This window comes from Periplaneta americana, chromosome 13, assembly GCF_040183065.1.
Source record: "Periplaneta americana isolate PAMFEO1 chromosome 13, P.americana_PAMFEO1_priV1, whole genome shotgun sequence".
NCBI lineage: Eukaryota > Metazoa > Arthropoda > Insecta > Blattodea > Blattidae > Periplaneta > Periplaneta americana.
The window spans coordinates 130,197,207-130,218,960 of NC_091129.1; the positions used below are offsets into that span (position 1 = coordinate 130,197,207).

The 21,754-nt window shown below is 35.7% G+C and overlaps 1 protein-coding gene across 2 annotated transcripts in view; it reads right to left on the reverse strand.

Annotated features, from left to right (window-relative positions):
* LOC138712442 (calcitonin gene-related peptide type 1 receptor-like) overlaps positions 1 to 21,754 on the reverse strand; it is a 241,196-nt gene that overhangs the window by 57,596 nt on the left and 161,846 nt on the right. For both annotated transcript variants that reach the window (XM_069844263.1, XM_069844262.1), the window contains exon 2: positions 11,908 to 12,204. In XM_069844263.1, coding sequence (XP_069700364.1) covers positions 11,908 to 11,967 — 60 coding nt within the window. In that variant the 5' untranslated portion in view covers positions 11,968 to 12,204. The remainder of the gene's footprint in view (positions 1 to 11,907; positions 12,205 to 21,754) is intronic.

Here is a 21,754-nt window from a genome sequence, read left to right on the forward strand (position 1 = left end):
AGGCTATGTATTAGTTTTTAACAAACATAAACAATGAACCTGTTCAAGCAATTTTGAACATAAAGAACTGGGCAAACTGACTTACTAGGAAAAATTGGAAATAAAAAGATTGGGTTTCATTATTATTATTATTATTATTATTATTATTATTATTATTATTATTATTATTATTATTATTATTATATTATGACCTTATACATGATTTTTTCGATAGTGAAACATTGGAATCATGACATTTCATATTAAACGTATGATTTCAAATTCTCTTCGGTATTGGAACACAAAATTGTGAACACGCGTAATATTTTATCACGAGCCGCCACTGCTTGGAAGGAATTGAGTAGCTCCGCGCTGGAGTGCTACTTGCAATCAGTAGTCGTACAGTTTTGATCTGAACACGGGACCAAGTCTAAAAAGTATTACACTGTTTGTGTATAAACATCGGCAGGGATGACAATGACTTTGAAAGTCCTGGGCTGCCAAGATGAACAATCTGTCCGCTTGAATGAAAGATATGAGGTCGACTACGTCCGATCAGTGCCAGAACTCGGTGGTCTGACTGACTCTGAAGCCAAGAACGGAAATTTACAATCTGCTACGTCACCACATAATTCCAAAAAGTTACACATTGGCACACAAAGATCAGGTGAAGAGAGGCAAACGCACTATGCGTTACACACAGTTGAAGTTCGAATCGCAAGAATAAAAATTCATGTTCTTCCTGATCATTTTAGTAATTCGTGGCAACTTTGTGTGAGCGTCTATGTGTGATACGCTATTACGGTCATGGGTAGAACGAGTAGGCTACCGTAGAAATATGAAATTTCATATTTTAAACAATGAAGAAATAAGTAGGAGGAATTTTTCCTTTAATGTTCAATATAAGATTGTGCATGTGTTTGATCTATGCTATATTAACTAGTGTTGTGGATCAATTTCTGTTGTACTGTAAGATTAATCGATCAAAAATATTTAATCGAATAATCGAGTCGATTAAAATTAATCGGTTGTAGTTGATATTAATTATATTTTGTTAATACAAACTCATACTAAAAATTCTGACAATATTTCTCTCTCGGAAATTACTTCCTTAAAAGCACAATAGTACTGTTATTTTCCAACTGTAAACCAGGCAGAGTAGAGAAAATCTTTGCACAAACACTTCAGAAAGAGATGGAGATATGAAGACAGTGACCTAGTCTACCTCTATTGAAAGATGAAACACAATGCGAAACCCTCATTAAATGTTATAGTTTTTCAAGAAAATTCCACATCTTCCTAGTATATGACATACATACTTTTCTGGGATTCGTCCCCTTCATTCCTTAAAAAATAGCCATGTCTACACTGTGTGCAGGTGAGAGCGTAACTACCTTCTTTTCTTTCTAAAATCTGGTAATTCGATTACAATAGGGGCCAGTCTTCTGTTTCGACCGCTGTACTTTTACAGTTGCAGTTTCTGTACTGAGTTTGTATATGACGGTTGTGTGTTTAGTTTGATAAAGAAAAATAAATCAGTTTTCTGTGGTTTGTGATAAGTGTAAACTCCATTGTCATATGACAATCTGAGAGGTAAACTCGGTGAAACGTTTGGATTTAAATTGAACGATCTGGAGAAGTGCTTAACAGAAAAAAGTTTTTTCGTGTTTAGTGATGCAGGAAACATAGTTACTAAACGTAGAGTGGCACTTAATTCGGAGCATGTGAATGAATTCACTTGTTTAAAATCATGGATGAAGCAGTATTAACTAGGTGAGTCTTCATACTTTTTGTTATTTATGTTTGTCTAAAAAATTCCCAGAGAAATTGATACAATTATAAGCCTCATAATAAATATGTTAGTAAGTAATTAGTCCTGGCATAGAGCTGATCCCTCATCCGGGGAGGCCCTCCATGTCCTTCTGTGGTAAAAAAAAGTGTGCATGTGATCCAATAGCTTAATTCCTCTCCCGACAGGTCGCGGCACTGTAAGGCCCGTGTGGCATGGGTCGTGTAAATGAACCTAAAAGGGAGAGGTTAAACTACGGTTCAGAGAGAGAGAGAGAGAGTAAGTAATTGAAATAGTTGTTTTGTAATATAAAGATGCAATATATACAGATATACAACATTTAGGCCTAATATTATGCTTAGTACCGAACACAAGTTAAATTTAACAATAATTGCGTATTACAGTATATTAAAACACCAGAAATGCATATAGAGTGTTAGTTGGGAGGCCGGAGGGAAAAAGACCTTTAGGGAGGCCGAGACGTAGATGGGAAGATAATATTAAAATGGATTTGAGGGAGGTGGGATAAGATGATAGAGAATGGATTAATCTTGCTCAGGATAGGGACCAATGGCGGGCTTATGTGAGGGCGGCAATGAACCTCCGGGTTCCTTAAAAGCCAGTAAGTAAGTAAGTTAAGTATATTAAAACATTTTTCAACTGCATCAAAACTCGATTAATCTATCGATTAATCGATTAAATTCAAATAGTTAATCGATTAAATATTTTGATCGATCAACACCACTAAATTTATTTATTTATTTATTTATTTATTTATTTATTTATTTATTATTTTTGCTAATAATTGTAACATAAAATATAAAATATACAGAGAAACTTTAGCTCGCCCCTGAAAGAGTAGAACTCGTGCTCAGGGGCGGATTCCTGAATTGAAATTAATAATTATATAATACAATTATAATTAATAATTATACAACATAATTTGCAATTATATTACCATATATAAATTTAAATTTATAATTTTTCAATTTTTATAAAATCCATACACAACTTTTTAAATTTAATACTAGAACTATTCGAATTGACAAGATTAGGATATTTAAATATAAATTTGTTATATATTCTTGGGCCTAAATTACTACTATGATTAAATACTGTAACAGTATTGCATTTTGGTTCAAACAATCTTAAAGAATTCATATCTTTTGTTTCATAACTATGAGAATACAATTCAAAATTATTTCGATTTTTATGTATGAATTTTATTAATACAATATAATAAATTTGTCTTACGTTAAGTACATTAAAGTCTAGAAACAAATTTTGAGATGGAAAATCAATAGGTTTATGAAGACATATTTTAATTATTTTCTTCTGTAATAAATAAAGAGGGAGTTTCACTTCTGTTAATATCTAGCATCGGCTAAGAATCTAAACAAGATAGTTAGTAGGTAATTTCCTTACGAGAAGGGTTCCCGAGAAACATGATGGGAAAATGTATAAATTTCACTTAATTTATTTGTCCATTCATATTTTGGCTTATTCGTTACTACACCGCATCGTCGTTACATGTGGCGGCGCATAACGTACAGTGCGGTTCTGACTTGACATGTGACGCTATGACAGGCAAGCGTCGGCGAATTTATTCAACAAAGGAACTGCCAAACCTCGTCCGGGCGCGACGCCAGACGTGTGCCTGCCTCCCCCACGGGCTCACTAGATAAGCGGCTTCCCCCGAGCGACTGCATTGTGTAACAAATTATGAGTCGCTCCTGTACATAGCATGTTGCTGGGCCTATTTAGGCCCGATTGTATAAACCATTTAATCTTAGATCAGAGGTTAAATTGATCCTTGTTCCAGCTGAACTTGGAATTTTGTGTTGTATAAAGTCTAATCTGAGATTAATTTGTCTCAAACTAAAGTCAACTTTGACCGAAGAAATTTCTCCGATTAAGTTAGATGATCCAAGTTCAGTTATTTCTTTCCTGTTTGAAATATACGAGTGACAGATTGTGCAAATAAAATATCCATTATTATTAATATTAATAGATATGTTAGGTACATTTATATATATTTCTTTCAATTTCTTGCCTTAATACACGAACATTCTTATATTTTATAAGGCTCTATCGTGTTCAGCAGTATCAAATAACATAACCTATAATTATATTATGTTTATAACAACCATTAATTATTAATGGATATGATAGGTACATTCATAAATGTTCAATTAACTGTATTACTAAACGAAAATTGTCATTTTATAAAGCTTTATTATGTTTAGCAGTATCAAACACCATAACATGATAACTTGGAGAACAGTCAACCTTCTTCTTATTGTCCGCCATTATTTACATTGAAAAAAAAAACCAGTGTCTCCAACAGAGTGTAATACGGAAAGTCGCGAAAAAGTAGTTGTAAAGTCGCTAGATTTCTCATTATCAACAAAGAAAGATTAAATTTTGTCACTATGGGGTGCTAAAAAGGTCACTAAATCCCTATTTAAGCAATATAAAAGTTAAAAGAAATTGTTGTTGAAAAAGAGTTAAAGTCGCTAGATTGGCAACACTGAACAAACCTGTATAACATGGTCCGCGCATCACGTATTTCACATGTTTATGCGATGTTGCCAAATCCTTTTCACGTGAACTTAGATTGCATTTGAACCAAGGTAATTTGATCGCAGAAAAGTTTTATACAATAGAAGAAGTGTCTGAACTCCGTTTACTTTTCGATCTTCGATCAAAGTTGATCTTTAGTCAGGGAGTTTTATACAATTGGGCCTTAGTAAGCTATTACCACAGTCTACTATACACAGTCACGAAGCTCAGTACTTACTAAATATGCAAACATAGACAGTTGAAATACGCATCCATAGATACAGGGACATCACTTTATTTTTACCAACATTTTTAACATTAACCTGGCTATACTCGGAAACACTGTTGCCTCCTTCCATTACAGGAGTTTGATGTTACTAGTGCAATATGTAAACAAATCATTTTACTAGCTATAGGAGGAGAGAAAAGTAGTGTATCTATTTATGTTGTAGGGAAATACGATATTACGATTTTCAGTTTGATTATCACTTTTACGGAATTTATCAAAATACAGTAGAGTAGTAACATTTTTTTTCTAAAAACTCAACTTTTCAGGCGGCTATGTTCGTTATGTAATGTCTACTTTATTTAGCATATTAATTATTGATGTTAACATACAATATAGAGAGTGCATTTAAATTGAGGGGGTCATAAGTAAAGGGCTGTAAGTGCACTTAAGTTACTTTTGAGAAAATGGGGTTTAAATATTTAAGCTTTCGTAAAACCGGTGACATTTTTATTTAAATTTTAATGTGTGATGCGATTAAAATATCCCTTTGCCACTAAAATTTTAGATACTTTAGCTTACACTGGATGCACTTAACTCATGTTATTACAAATGTCACTAGCATTCCTTTGCTTCTAGCCACCTCAATTCAGAATAAGCTAATATGAATTTTTAAACAAGTTGCTGAAAATGGTTGCCGTTCATTACAATGCAGGCTTCAATTCTTTACGCATATTATTAAAAACATTTTGAATCATATCTTCTGAAATTGAATTTATCGTTTCTTCAATATAATTTTTAGTACGATATTATCAATATAGGTTCTTTCTTCTATAGAAAACGCAACCATATTTCTGAAACACACTATACACTGCAGTGTTTACTTCACTGCTTGAAGACTTCGAATGCAACAGCGGCCGTAAGTTTGTGTGTCTGACGGGAGCAAGGACATTAGTGAAGGGGTGGGAGTGAAGTACATGCAAAAATGCAGGTACAATAAAAATGCAAGTAAAAATAAAATGATGTCCCTGTAGTTGCTCACCACCAGGATCGCTACTATCGCCTCATCACAGACCCTTTCCCCAGCAGACTATAAAATGTATTGTACTTTCGATATCGTATTCTTTTGAAAAAATTAACACCTTTCTTCCACTTTTGAAATATGAAACACATAAGGTTTATATATTATTTTCATAAAGCATATATTATATTATTTTATAAAGTCACCTTCCTGGATCTTTCGGAAGAAGGATAAATCTGACCTCTTTTTCTTACAATATTTATAGAACCACAAACGTCTCCTTGTCCCATATTATTATTAAAATTATTGTATTTAGTCATTTACAGTTATTACAACCGATAACGAACATTTCACAGTTATTTTGTTGTTCTGTGGTTTACACAACTTTTCACAACAAAGCGAAATACGGCACAGACAATGCGTTTTCGATCTAGACCAGGCCGTAATGTAAGTTCGGGTTTTCTGTTTCAGTGTATGTAGCTCAGTGAAATATTTTATTATAGGCCTAACTTTATTGCGTATCATTGCTAAGTTTTATTTAGTGTAATGTGTCCGAAAGTTCCGTTTACTTCTTGTTGCATAATATGTTGCAGAAATAATTACAAAACTGTGTTATTTTAATGTGAAGAGAATGTTACGTGTTAACATAATCTATTCGCATCAACATTTTAAGTTTAGATGGAAGCTATTTTGAGGTTCAATAAAAACGAATTTATATTGTGATTTTAATTTAGCACATCTACCTTCCTTAATTGTAGACAGAAAATTTACCATACCACTCCTATGAAATTAGTGTACGTACGATTGTGTTACTTCGTCTCTTAGGTAGTAGATAAATACAATAATTCAGTACACAATTGTAGTATTAAAATACAGACAAATAGAATGTGACGGGTGTCATACATGACATTATGTTTAATTATAATGTATAATTGCGAATTTAGGAATATAAGTTAAATATAGTAAACATAACCTATAATTTTCATATGAATGGCAAGGCATTGTAGATCACTAAATTTAGACAGAAAGGGACAACTGGTACAGTAAACATAACCTATAATTTCAACATATCTAAATATCCGTGCGGTGCAATTGAAAATTATTGAATCGTGCATAAATGAATATATAAGAATTTCGCAATATTTAATCGAAATAAAGGCAGGTATTACACATACGAACAACGTAATTTTCACACCAAAAATAATATTACATCTTAACTCGCAAGTGAATTATGTCTGAAGTGTCTCATAATCATTGTTTTAAATTTTATTAATGGAATTACACTACATTTTAGAGAAACATATGTTACTGTTTATGCGTTCCAACTAATTTATATAGCTGAAAAGCCGCCCTTCGTGATCGGGTTAAGCGAGTTACATGGTCTGCCTTACGGCGTGTATTAGATCACGATGGCTGTGGCACAGTCTATTGTTCCTAGTACTCACAGCGCTCCAAGCGGCTAGCAACTATCGCGACAAATGCAAAAAATCACCCCAAGCTTCGTGACTGTATATAGTAGACTGTGCTGTTACTGTTCTTTTTCTCTGCCAGAGTCTGTTTTATACTTCTTCCTGTTTGCCTGCCTACTTTCGGCCTGTGATTTCAGTGTGTATTTGACTGTACTGAAATTGTTCATTTATACGGATTTACGCTGTTGAATTGAAACGCTGCCTTTTAAGCTGTTTACTTATTATTAGACTTCGAAGTTGAGACACACAAACTCTGAAGTTACGTGCACACAGGATAAAACAGCCGGCGAGGTAGTCCTCTCCCATCATACACATATGATTAGGAGATTTCGCAATATAGGCCGAGTAAATACATCTATACTAATAATAAATCTGTAGCCAAACTTTTTCTGGTAATTTTCGATTTTCAAAAATAATTGGTGTTAACATGTATAATTAACCATCCTGAAACAGAAAATCGCTTTTTTTGAAATTTTTGTTTGTATATCTGTCTGTCTGGATGTTTGTTACCTTTTCACGCGATAATGGCTGAACCAATTTATATGAACATTGGAATTTAATTAAGTTCGTTGTAACTTAGATTTTAGGCTATACGACACTCAAAATACTTTATTTAAAAGGGGGGGGGGGTTAAAAGGAGGCCTGAATTAAATAAATCGAAATATCTCCCTTATTATTCATTTTCATGAAAAATGTTACATAACAAAAGTTTCTTTAAAAATGATTTCCGATAAGTTTTATTCTATACAAAATTTTGATAGGACCGATATTTAATTAGATAAATGAGTTTTAAAATTACAATAACAACGCCATCTAAGGCGCTGTATTGAAATAAAAACAAATGACTTCGTCTATAAGGGGCCTTGGACAACAACAATCGAAAGTTATTAAACATAGCCTACAGAGAATGTTTTTGTGTTTGTATGAAGTAATATCGAAAGCTAATTAATTATTTAATTATTATTTCACCTTTGGAAAGTGTAGTTTCTCTAGATGGACATAATTCTATAATGTTATTACAGTAACCTCTGAGTGAAATTTAAGGATATACAAGACTTTTAAAATAGCAATACAATACATTTTCACCGCCGCCTCAGATTATAGCGTTGTTGTTCCTGCAGTAACTCCTATGTGCAAAATATAAAATTTTTGAGTAGGAAGAAAAAACACATTTATTCATTCCAGGGCAATGATACATAGGAGATCGTGAATTCTTACATTTTCGAAAGAAAGAAATATAATTTCATATCACTGTTTATGCTGTATCACTATTTAAGTTATTTGAAGGGTTCAGAACCATGGTGGGCCAAGCGCCATTTACTGAAGACGTAGAAAACAAGGGTTAAAATTAAGTTACTACCATAATTCAATGGAAACATATAGCAAGTAATATGAAGTATACACATTAAAACTAAATGATATATCAATCTTCATTAAACTATGGTTGCATGTAATAACAAATAAGAAACGTGTTAAAGGAATTGTCATTGCACCAAATGAGTGCTCTCTGGACCAAAATGATCGCATTTTAATTATTTAATACAATTTAAATTAATTAACATATTAAACGATTTATCCTTCTATCAAACACGAATGTTCCCTGGATCAAACGTCCTATTTTAATTATGTAATTACTTTATATTTATTTCTAACAGGTGCAGCGGAGCGCACGGGTACTGCTACTTAATAAATAAGCTTTCGCCTGAAGGACAAACGTAAACGATCGGGAAATAAATGCTCACCATTTAAAATCAGATGAAGATATCGTTGTGATTTACATGTGATAAGATACAGAAACTTTCCAAGTACATGCACCAATGGTTTTTAAAAACAGTTGCATGTTCATGCGCATGCGCACTAACGTTTATCGTGGAAACAAGCTTGGCGCCATTCAGTAGAACATTCCGTCATTGGACCATTCTTCTTCATCGAGGCGACAATCAAAGGGAATGTGTATCTGGACATGTTGCAGAACTTTTGTTGTTGGTCAACTCCCCCAGAATCGGTTTTTCAGCAACATGGGGCTCCAGCCCATTACTATGGAACAGTGCGTGGCTTCTTGAATGCAAACTTTCGCAATAGGTTGATCGGAAAAGGAAAACCCTTGCTTGGCCACCTAGGTCACCCGACTTGACGCCCATTGCCCTTTCTCTGGGGCTTTGTGAAAAGTGTTGTGTACCAACGTGGTACAGTTGACACTTCGGAAAAACTGAGACAACGCATTATAAATGCAGCTGAGCTAATCACCCCACAAATGTTATGGAACACTTGGCAGAAGGTTGAGTACCTTTTGAATGTCTTCAGGGTAGCTCGAGGCGCACACATCGAGTTGCACTGACCATTCTCCGAAACTCGGACTGTTTTTACATCAAGTTATGCAAAAAGTTATGTTATGAAACACTATTTATACTTTAAATTAGCGCTTATTTCTCGATCCCTCTAAGCGGGACACGGAGTATTATGTTGGCCAGAATGTAATGTAATATCGTCTCTCAGGTGCATAAACATAACATTTTCTTAGGCCTATAAAGAGTTGTACAAAACATTACTGTTTAAAAGATAATTTTAACAATTATTATTATTATTATTAGAACATAAGCATTTGTAATTAAAAGAAACAACATATATAAAGGCAATTTAAAGTATAAATCACAGAAATAAAATTGTCTTAAAATAATAACATTACTATAAAACACGCAGCATTTTAGATAAATATTCAGGAAACAATATTATGTTCTGTTTGCTGTGAATATAACTCCGGTATGAGTGAAAGCAGTGTTCGGAGGGAAAATTTAGCATGTATACACTACAGAGATTAATAAATTATTACTAAGAAGGAAAAATAATATAGCTAAAATTAAAATAACTCAACTATTTTATTTAGTAAGAATTGTATTATATTATATTCAGTAAGAAGTTAAAATGAAAGTTTTGTAATAAAATAGAGTAAAGTGACAGAAATTACTTCCGAATCAATTATTCTTGACTCTAATGCCATCTAAAATTACTTCCGAATAAATTAAAAAACTCTTGACTCTCATTTCACCTAAAATTATTTCCGAATCAACTACTCTTGACTCCAACTTATCTAAAATTACTTCCCAATTAACTATTCTTGACTCTAATGCCATCTAAAATTACTTCCGAATAAATTAAAATAGGCTATTCTTGACTTTCAGTTCATCTCAAATTATTTCCAAATCAACTGCTATTGACTCCAACTTACCAGAAATTACTTCCAAATCAACTACGCTTGACTCCAACTTATCTAAAATTACTTCCGAATCAACTACTATTGACTCCAACTTATCAGAAATTACTTCCGAATCAACTACGCTTGACTCCAACTTATCTAAAATTATTTCCGAATCAACTACGCTTGACTCCAACTTATCAGAAATTACTTCCGAATCAACTACGCGTGACTCCAACTTATCTAAAATTACTTCCGAATCAACTACGCTTGACTCCAACTTATCAGAAATTACTTCCGAATCAACTACGCTTGACTCCAACTTATCAGAAATTACTTCCGAATCAACTACGCTTGACTCCAACTTATCAGAAATTACTTCCGAATCAACTACGCTTGACTCCAACTTATCTAAAATTACTTCCGAATCAACTATTCTTGACTACAACTTATCAGAAATTACTTCCGAATCAACTACGCTTGACTCCAACTTATCAGAAATTACTTCCGAATTAACTACTCTTGATTCCAACTTATCAGAAATTACTTCCGAATCAACTACGCTTGACTCCAACTTATCAGAAATTACTTCCGAATCAACTACGCTTGACTCCAACTTATCAGAAATTACTTCCGAATCAACTACGCTTGACTCCAACTTATCTAAAATTACTTCCGAATCAACTACGCTTGACTCCAACTTATCTAAAATTACTTCCGAATCAACTATTCTTGACTACAACTTATCAGAAATTACTTCCGAATCAACTACGCTTGACTCCAACTTATCAGAAATTACTTCCGAATTAACTACTCTTGATTCCAACTTATCAGAAATTACTTCCGAATCAACTACGCGTGACTCCAACTTATCTAAAATTACTTCCGAATCAACTACGCTTGACTCCAACTTATCAGAAATTACTTCCGAATCAACTACGCTAGACTCCAACTTATCTAAAATTACTTACGAATCAACTACGCTTGACTCCAACTTATCTAAAATTACTTCCGAATCAACTCCGCTTGGCTCCAACTTATCAGAAATTACTTCCGAATCAACTACGCTTGACTCCAACTTATCAGAAATTACTTCCGAATCAACTACTCTTGACTCCAGCTTATCAGAAATTACTTCCGAATCAACTACGCTTGACTCCAACTTATCTAAAATTACTTCCGAATCAACTACGCTTGACTCCAACTTATCTAAAATTACTTCCGAATCAACTATTCTTGACTACAACTTATCTCAAATTATTTCCAAATCAACTACTATTGACTCCAGCTTACCAGAAATTACTTCCGAATCAACTATTCTTGACTCTAATCCCATCTAAAATTACTTCCGAATAAATTAAAATACTCTTACTTCTGAATTAACTACATTTAAGCCTATTCTACAGTCTTACCGGGAACAAGTTACAGTACTACATTGCAACAAGTGACACTTCATCTTGAGGAGATGATAACATGATTATGTAGAATTTGTGGAAGTACGACGGAGAGACGTAAATATCCAAGAGAACTTGATTGAGCATCGTTCGCATTCCTGAGAACCATTCGCTTCCGTTCTATTCTGTCCTTTAATGTCATCAAAAATGGGACGTAGGCAACTTTTCAACTCTATTTAATTACATCACGTTGAAGAAGAATGCAAGCACATACCAGGATGCAGGGGAAGAGGAAGTTCATGTCTCCATTCTTGATGCAAGTGACAATGCGCATTTTCACTTCAGGATTGAATAATACTCCATTCGTGTAGAACGCGCAGTAGCATCCGGTCACGTGGCGGTATATGGTATTGGCTTCGTATAATCGCTCACGCACATTGCAGACTTCGTCCGTGTCCGCAGCCAGAGAGCCCCAGCACGCTTTGTCGTTATTCTCCGAACGGGCTTCGTTGTCTTCGAGGTCCAAGAGGACATCCCTGGACCATGCAATCGAGGTCTCCTGACAGGCCACCTGAGAAACACACGATGATCATATGCAGTGTTACATAATCACTGTATGTAATAACTAGAGGGTGGATCTGTGTGCGGTGTCCCTCAAGTTGAGTATGCATGGACTGTATTGCTACTGCTCGTGTCGCGTCTAACCTGTTTCGTTTTCTAACCGCACACACATCCGCCTTCTAGTAACAACATTCAACGAACGTAATTATTATCCTATATTACACAGTTATTAACTTACTTACTTACAAATGGCTTTTAAGGAACCCGAAGGTTCATTGCCGCCCTCACATAAGCCCGCTATCATCATACCCCACCTCCCTCAAATCCATTTTAATATTATCCTCCCATCTACGTCTCGGCCTCCCTAAAGGTCTTTTTCCCTCCGGTCTCCCAACTAACACTCTATATGCATTTCTGGATTCGCCCATACGTGCTACATGCCCTGCCCATCTCAAAGATTATTGTTTCCTTCCCCAAAATACAACAAGTAATCTCCTATTTGTGATATGCCATTCCCATCTAACCTAACCTCTTGTACTCCTACGAAGTCTATTCTATATCTAGCTAGTTCTTTTGCTACTAATGTTACCCCTCCTGTTCTATAAAGACTAGTTACGTTCCAAGTGCCAAATCTCAAATCCTTATTCCTTTGCTGTGGTCGTGCCAGAGAATCAGTCCTATTCCGAGGCTTATTATAGGGATACGTAACAAGCTGTTTTTTTACGGTGATGGGTTGTTAGCCCTTCGCCCAACCCCCAAGCTGGAGGACCACCCCTTATCGGCTGTCCACGACTGCTTATTCAATATATTCGCAGCTACCCTCCATATCTGGAGGCCGTCTCCTCTATCCGCAACCTGAGGACGCGCCATGCCGTGGTGATAGGGACCCACAATACATGGAAACAGTTATTAACTGCAATATTAAAACAAATCAAGGAACATTTCCAAAAACGTTTCTTGTAAAAATAAGTTAGGAATATACAGGGACATCATTTTATTTTTACTAACATTTTCAATATTAACCTGGCTATATCTTTCGATTAAAGGCCTAGAACCGGAAACACCTCTTGCTCCCCTTTCCACGACTGGAGTTCGATGATACTTTTGTAAAACACAGACAAATCACTTTACTAGGTATAGGAGGGAAGAAAAGTAGTTCATCCATTTATGTAAACTAGGAAATATCGCAATTTTGACTTTGATAATTTTCATTAGGCTTTTGTTTAACCAAAATACAGTACTGTATTAACACTGCGGGTGCTATTCATAGACATTTCGCTAGCCCGCGCTACGAGCGTGCTAAACTAGCCCCGGCTATCGATTGGTTACTTGTACGGGATTCATAGCATAGCATATCGCTAACACTGGTTTATGAAAAACGTTAGTTCGCTGATCATCCACCGGAAGCCCGCGCTAAGAATGTCTATGAATACGGCCCTTAGTGTTTTTACTCACGAACTGAGCTATCCATTCGGACGTATTAATTATGCAGTGTATATTGTAGTGTTACAGCACATTAGCGTACAATATAGAGAATGAAGTTAAATTGAAAAATAATCATAATGTGGATATTTAAACACATTTTTGAAAATGGTGGCCGTTCATTTCGATACAGGCTTCAGTTCTTTTGTGCATATTATCGCACTATAGACTATTGTACCTAATTCCAATTACCAGTTTCGTCCTTCGTACTAGTAACTCATGTTGAAATAATTCTGTACCTAGTCTATAAAAGAGTACCTTACGTATTGTAAATTGAATCTTCACTTCTGCCCGATCCGAAAAGATAAAATTACTCAGACATACTATCTACTGTCCGTCCAGTGATTTTGTCGCAGGGTCGTAGAAAAGAGGAAAATCACGTGGCAGTTAATTACTTAACGAGGTCCTTTTATTTAAGTTATTTCAGACAGCTGTATAATATTATGTAGACGTCCAATTCCTAACAGAAATTAATGTTTTTAGAAAAGAGCTAAGACAGCCCAGCTACTAGACTTTACAGAGGGGCGAACAGAGGCAGGTGGGGGGAAACCAGGATGCGACGTAGGCAAACGGACGACAGTACCTGTGCGAAAATATGATTCAATATTGAAAGCCCTTTCGTCACTGGAAAACGTGAACATATTTCTGGAACGTATTATACTCACTAACTCAGTACTGCATACGCGGCCTTGGTTCTGTGTGGAGAACGATTGTAAGTTTACTAGTAGAGGGGATGGGAGTGAAGTACATTAAAAAACTCAGGTACAATAAAAATTGAAGTAAAAATAAAATGATGTCCCTGTATATGACTTTCACATGTTGAACCAAGTTTAAAAATACCTTAGTCGATTAGTTTTCGGCTTATCTATAAACTGGAAGTTGCCCGATTCAAACTATGTGACGTCATAGCGCAGATATAGGAACTTTCATATACAAAATAGTTACGGATCCTCTGCCCTCTTCCTCTAGAGCAGGCCTGCACAAACAGCGCTCAACAAGCGCGCGCGCTCCTTCTGAGCGGGAGAGCGGTGTTTACCGCTCGCCGAAATGGAGAGAAAGATACGTCAGAATGACATAGACTTGCTACACGTAGAGGAGAGGGAAACGACCACTCATTTATCTAGTGGAGTGCAGTGTGTAGGCAAATTCTCAGTAACTGTTTCACGTTGCTTATCTACTGCTACAGTACAGTATGGAGGAATCTAAAAGACGGAACATAACATTTAACATTTAACGATTTACAGCTCGAACTTATTGATCTTCAATGTGGCCTAAGGGCTAAAGATCGTTTGAATAATACTACTAGCCTGGTTGAGTTTTGTAAGACTTAACATTAGTAATAATATCCACTACTACACAGGCTGGCTGTGAAAGTGATTGCTATGTTTGGCTCAACATTTATATTTGTGAGCAACTGTTTTCTGTAATCAACTTTAATAAAGGCAGACATCGAACATCTGTAACTGATGTTTCATTACGATCAGTAGGCTACTGTTCCTTTCAGCTGCCAACAGCATAAAACCTCATTTTCATGTACTGATAAATAAAAATATAACAAAATGGTATTGTACATTTAAGTAGCTATAGAATTTCTATTATTTCTGTAAAATAAATATTTCTTTATTAATTAATATAAGTGCAAGATAGTTTTTCAAACACTGAACGGGAATTCATTTCATAAACACTCGTAATAGTACTTCCTTTTGTGTATATTTTGTACGAGATCACCCCTTCTTCCAGTCCACCCTTATACAGAGCGCAGCTAATATCTGCATTCCGCTCATGAGCTGTGAGCCGGCTCGGAGAGCGCAAATCTTGTGCAGGCCTGCTCTAGAAAGTGAAAATCGGGACGCAGCCATAGTGAGTAACCTTATCGATCATTGCTCTTGCTAGTCGTATTAGGGCTATTTAAATAACTACACCTTTGTGGCTGATTGAAGGTTCATTGCAGAGCGTGTAATATTGCGGGCCATAGTTAAGGATATTTGAACTAATATTTTTACTGTTAATATAGACAACATTACATATAAACGTAAACGTGACAAAAACAGTGCACTGAAAGACACTGCAGTACCAAAAGGCACAGAAAGTGTGTTGAACGTAATAAAAAAAAAAACAGTACCATCACAATCTCAAAATTATGAAGATATCAACTCGACGTTTAGCATGGATTTGTGTAGCCTACCATGATGTTCATTGCCAACATCCCAATTAATAAATTACATAATCTCCATTTTAAGAAATTTCTAGAAAAGTACATAGAAAATTAGTGGGTTTTCAGTGATGAGCGAGATGCAATATCCTAATGAAACGTGAAAAAATATCAGACAATAGGAATACGAGTATCTTGTACTACATCATGCACCAAAGACGTCATGTGCTATTGAAAGAATTTCTTGCAATATAAAATCATTTCAAGTGTCATCCGCATATGTTCAAGTTCCGTAAATTATGAATGCACGTTATTATTCATTGCAAAGATCAAGACGAAAATGAACATCACGGCTCAAGCATGTGTTTACTAGTATAGCTTCAGAATGTCGGGAGTTGACTGTACCCCACGAACACACAGCGACGATGTGTTTGTTTATATCCGTATCTGTTACATCATCTGTGTTCGGCGTACTATATACTCAGTGTGTCTTTTACTTCAATCTTTAGGTAGCTGGAATACGAAGCCTAATAATAAGTGTTTAAATACAGCAAGCATGTAGGCCCTAAAGAGAATAATGGAGGCGTATGTATCTCGGTCTGAACACGATTCTACCACAGTTTAGTATATACAGTTGCGAAGCTCAATACTTACTAAATATGCAAACATAGACAGTTCAAATACGCATCCATAGATAGTTGCTAGCCACCAGGATCGCTACTATCGCCTCACCATAGACTCTTTCCCTAGCAGACGATAAAATGTATTGTACTTTTGATATCGTGTTCTTTTGAAAAATTAACACCTTCCTTCCACTATTGAAATACGAAATACATAAGGTTTATATATTATTTTCATAAAGTATATATTATATTTTATAAACTCACCTTCCTGGATCTTTCGGAAGGATAACTCTGACCTCTTTTTCTTAGAATTTATAGTGCAACAAACGTCTCCTTGTCCCATATTATTACTCAAATTATTGTATTTTAGCCATTTACATTTATTACAACCGATAACGAACATTTCACAGTTTACACAACTTTTCACAACAATGCGAAATACGGCACAGTCAATGCCTTTTCGATCTAGACCAGGCCGTAATGTATGTTCGGGTTTTCTATTTCAGTGTATGGAGCTCAGTGAAATATTATATTATAGGCCTAACTTTATTGCGTATCATTGCTAAGTTTTATTTAGTGTAATGTGTCCAAAAGTTCCATTTACTTCTTGTTGCATAATATGTTGCAGAAATAATTACAAAACTGTGTTATTTTAATGTGAAGAGAATTTTACATGTTAACATAATCTTTTCGCATCAACATTTCAAGTTTAGAATGGAAGCTATTTTGAGGTTTAATAAAAAAGAATTTATATTGTGATTTTAATATAGCACATCTACCTTCCTTGATAAAGACAGAAAATTTATCATACCACTCTTGTGAAATTAGTGAACGTACGATTGTTACTTCGTTTCTTAGGTAGTAGATAAACACAATAATTCAGTACTCAATTGTAGTATTAAAATACAGACAAATTGAATGTGCGGAGTATCATACATGACATTATGCTTAATTATAATGTATAATTGCGAATTTAGGAATATAAGATATAGTAAACATAACCTATAATATTTCCATATGAATGGCAGGGCATTGGAGACCACTGAAATTAGACAGAAAGGGGCAACTGGGACAGTAAACATAACCTATAATTTCAACATATCTAAATATTTGTGCGGTGCAACTGAAAATTATTGAATCGTGCATAAATGAATGTACAATAATTTCGCAATATTTAATCGAAATAAAGGCAGGTAGGTCTATTACACATACGAACAACGTAATTTTCACACCAAAAATAATATTACACCTTAACTCGCAAGGAATTATGTCTAAAGTGTCTCCTAATCATTGTTTTAAATTTTATTAATGCAATTGCACTACATTTTAGAGAAATATATGTTACTTTTTATGCATTCCAATTAATTTATATGGTTGAAACGCCGCCCTTCGTGATCGGGTTAAGCGAGTCACATGGTCTGCCTTACGGCCTGTATTAGATCACCATGGCAGTGCACACAGCGCTCCAAGCAGCTAGCAACTATCGCGAGAAATGCAAAAAATCACCCCAAGCTTCGCGACTGTATATACTAGACTGTGATTCTACTAGCAAATTGTCAGATACTTAATGTGACTAAAGTTCATTAATTACAATTTTTATGAAAACATTCTCGCAGCCGAAAAGATTATATTGTGGTCAGCTTCCTGTGGAGGCCAAAACCGCAATTCCTAATTTTGATAACTGTTTTGGAGCAGCATCTTGCCACTGAAAAGATTAGACAAAGATTTATTTTTCCAGGCCAAATGATAGCGACTGCTGGCCGAGTCGGCATTTGCCGGCGCTAAGAATTGCGGTACTCTGGATATCCACGGACTCTGCATAGGCTAATACTGGAACAAGACGACCTTGATTAACCTACCGTATCGAAAGGAAGTTGATAACAGCTGATTAGTGTCGTCACTTCTAGTCTTGTTTGTCAGGCAACAAATTTGTCATTCTTTTTTATTTAATTTACGCGAAAACCGTCCTTTCTATCGAAATACGACAAAAGAAAAAAAAATTGTTATTACATTATCTATTGGTAGTCATAGAACTCAAGATCCTATGAATAGTAATTATTAGGGCTAGGATTTTGATGAAATTGTATCTTTTTTCTAGTAAGCCAGAAACATAGCTGTTTTAGTATTTATGGGCCGTATTCATAGACATTTTTAGCGCGGGCTTTCGGTGGATTATCAGCATTTTTCGTATTCATAAACCAGTGTTAGCGATAGGATATGATTTGAATTCTGTACTAGTAACCGGTGGATAGCCGGGGCTAGCTTAGTACGCTCGTAGCGCGTGCTGCGAAATGTCTATGAATACCACCATAAATATGTGTTATGTGATAAACTAAGTGTTTTAAGACATATTTGTTAGGGCATTTTTTGCAGTTTTTTTGCCTCTTTCAACTCATAGGAGCATTTTTTGTTTTATTCGGTCATTTTTTAGGCATTTTCATTTAATTTTGGCCATAAATCCCCTTTATTAACGTAAAATAATGTTTATTTCCTTTGATATTTTCTCTTCATATTTTGTCCATTAATACCCATTTATTTTTTATAATATTTTAATCGTTTTTCTACACAAATACTGCCATTTTAACGTAGTACACCCCCACACAATGGATCAGTCCAATCACTCCTTCAATATAGACTCCTCTATACCTGCTAGTTTCTGATAAGAGTGGCCTTGTGGTGGACTACATGGAAACTACTTCAGGTAAAATAATTAATTAAATGTGTACTACTTAGAAAAATTATGTAAAATTAAATGAACTTGAATGTTGGTACTATAATTTAATTTAATTACTAGTCTAAATATTAAGTAGTACAAAACTTATTTTCCTACTAAGCCAATTATGTAAGATCAATTTTTAGAGCATTTTTAAGGGCATTTTTGTAAGATTTTTAGGTCATAAATGCATTGCTTTTAGGACATTTTTTCATGATTTATAGGTCATCAAAATCCTAGCCCTAGTAATTATTCATGACGACGTTAAAATTTTCGGACAAAACATTTTTTATTTCGAAAACTATAAACTTCCCACCGATATGGTATTAGACTTTTTGTTATACCCAGTATCACCAATTCTCTCTGGAAAGCTGCAGGGTTATTTCACTTCCACTCTGTATAAATGTAATGAAAATATGCTGAAAAAATCCTGTTTATTCATAGAAAGACCAGGATCGACATCCACAGCACAGTTACTCTGGAGAAACATATTACATACATATGCTTTTAGAGAACTCGGAGGTTCATTGCCGCCCTCACATAAGGCCGCCATCGGTTCGTATCCCGAGTAAGATTATCATATTCTGCTTCGTAATTTTATCTCTTACTACGTTCATTGAACCGTTGAATGTTTTACTATCCATTCTTGAAAAATATTTCTAATCAATACGTTCATTTTCACAAAATTCTCAAAGTAAATTCATATGAGAGTACATATTTCTTTTTAACAACCTGTCCTTGCAACACTTCGTTCTTTTCTTTTTCTTCCCTTCAATATCATTTAACAAAGCACTACCGCAAGAATCGTAGCTTTCTTCTTCCTTGATGGCATGGTAGTACCACAGTCTAGTACAGCGCTGACCAAAACTCGAACGGCAGTGATTACACGCGAGAGACAGACTATGAAGTAAGGAGACGGGGGAGAAGTACATGGCATGAAAACTACAACCAGTGGTGGCTCGTGCACTAACATTGAGTTCTTCATCAAACTGCTAATAAAAATCGCAAGCGATGCTGTATCCGTAATGTCACTGCTGTCATCAAGAGCCAATAATATATATACAGGGTGTTTCAAAAATATGGGGCATAATTTCAGGTATGTATTTCCCACATGTAGACAATCAAAATAGTTCATTACAACATTTGTCCGGAAATGCTTCATTTCCGAGTTATGGCCTTCACAACATTGAAATTCACCGGAACGTTTTTTTTCCGCAGGTCGTTGTCATTACAGAACATGTTCAAAATGTCCACCTCCTGCTTGAATACAGACCTCACATCGATGTCTCATTGACCTGCGAACACGATCCCAAACTCCAGGAGTATTGCGTATGTCCTCAGAACATGCCACAATTCGATTCCGAAAGGATTCCAAATCAGGCACCGGAGACGAATAAACCAATGATTTTAAATGGCCCCACAAGTAGAAATCGAGAGGATTCAGATCAGGTGAGCGTGGAGGCCAAGCAATTGGGCCACCTCTACCTATCCATCGATCAGGAAACCTATCCAAGTACCGGCGAGCCGTACGACTGAAGTGTGCAGGAGCGCCATCATGCAAAGAAGTGAATGTGTTGACGATTGATCAGTGGAGTGTCTTCTAAAACATGAGGTATGGTGTTTTCCAGGAAGTTTGTGTACGCCTGCCCCGTAAGTCTGTTTACAAGTACATGGGGTTCAACTAATCGATCACCAATGATACCGGCCCACATGTTGAGGGAGAACCGCACCTGGTGATGAGATGGAACAGTTGCACGTGGGTTTTCATACGCCCATACATGCTGATTGTGGAAATTTGTTATGCCATCTCGTGTGAACTGTGCTTCATCTGTAAATAATACTAAGGCAGGAAAGTTCGGTTCGGATTTACACCACACTGCTGCAAGAACCACTGACAGAACCTAACTCGTGCAGGGTAATCTGCTGGTGATGGGGCCTGTACAAGTTGCAAATGATAAGGATACAATTGACACTCTTTCAACAGTCTCCAGAAAGTCGTATGAGGAACATTGACTTGCAACGCTACCCTTCGTGTGCTGATAGAAGGAGTCATGTTCACAGCCTCCAGAATCTCCTCCTGTACTTCTGGAGTTGTAGATCTTGGTCGTCCCCTTCCCAAACCAGGAGAGTTAAATTTTCCATACTCGCACAGACGGTAATGGAGACGTACAAATGTCTTCCGATCTGGACATTGTCGCTGTGGGTACCTCTCCTGGTACAAACGACGAGCCAGCGCAGCATTGCCGTCCGCCTTACCGTACATGAAGTGTATCTCTGCCAGCTCTTGATTTGAATACATGTCGCATAGTCTAACGCCTACACAACACTGAATGTAACCTTCGCCTCGGAATGAACTGTCAGAGTGCCCTCTTAATGTCTCCTTTGACGGCAACGACCTGCGGAAAGAAAAACGTTCCGGTGAATTTCAATGTTGTGAAGGCCATAACTCGGAAATAAAGCATTTCCGGACACATATTGTAATGAACTATTTTGATTGTCTACATATGGGAAATACCTGAAATTATGCCCCGTATTTTTTAAACATTCTGTATATATATATATATATATATATATATATATATATATAAAT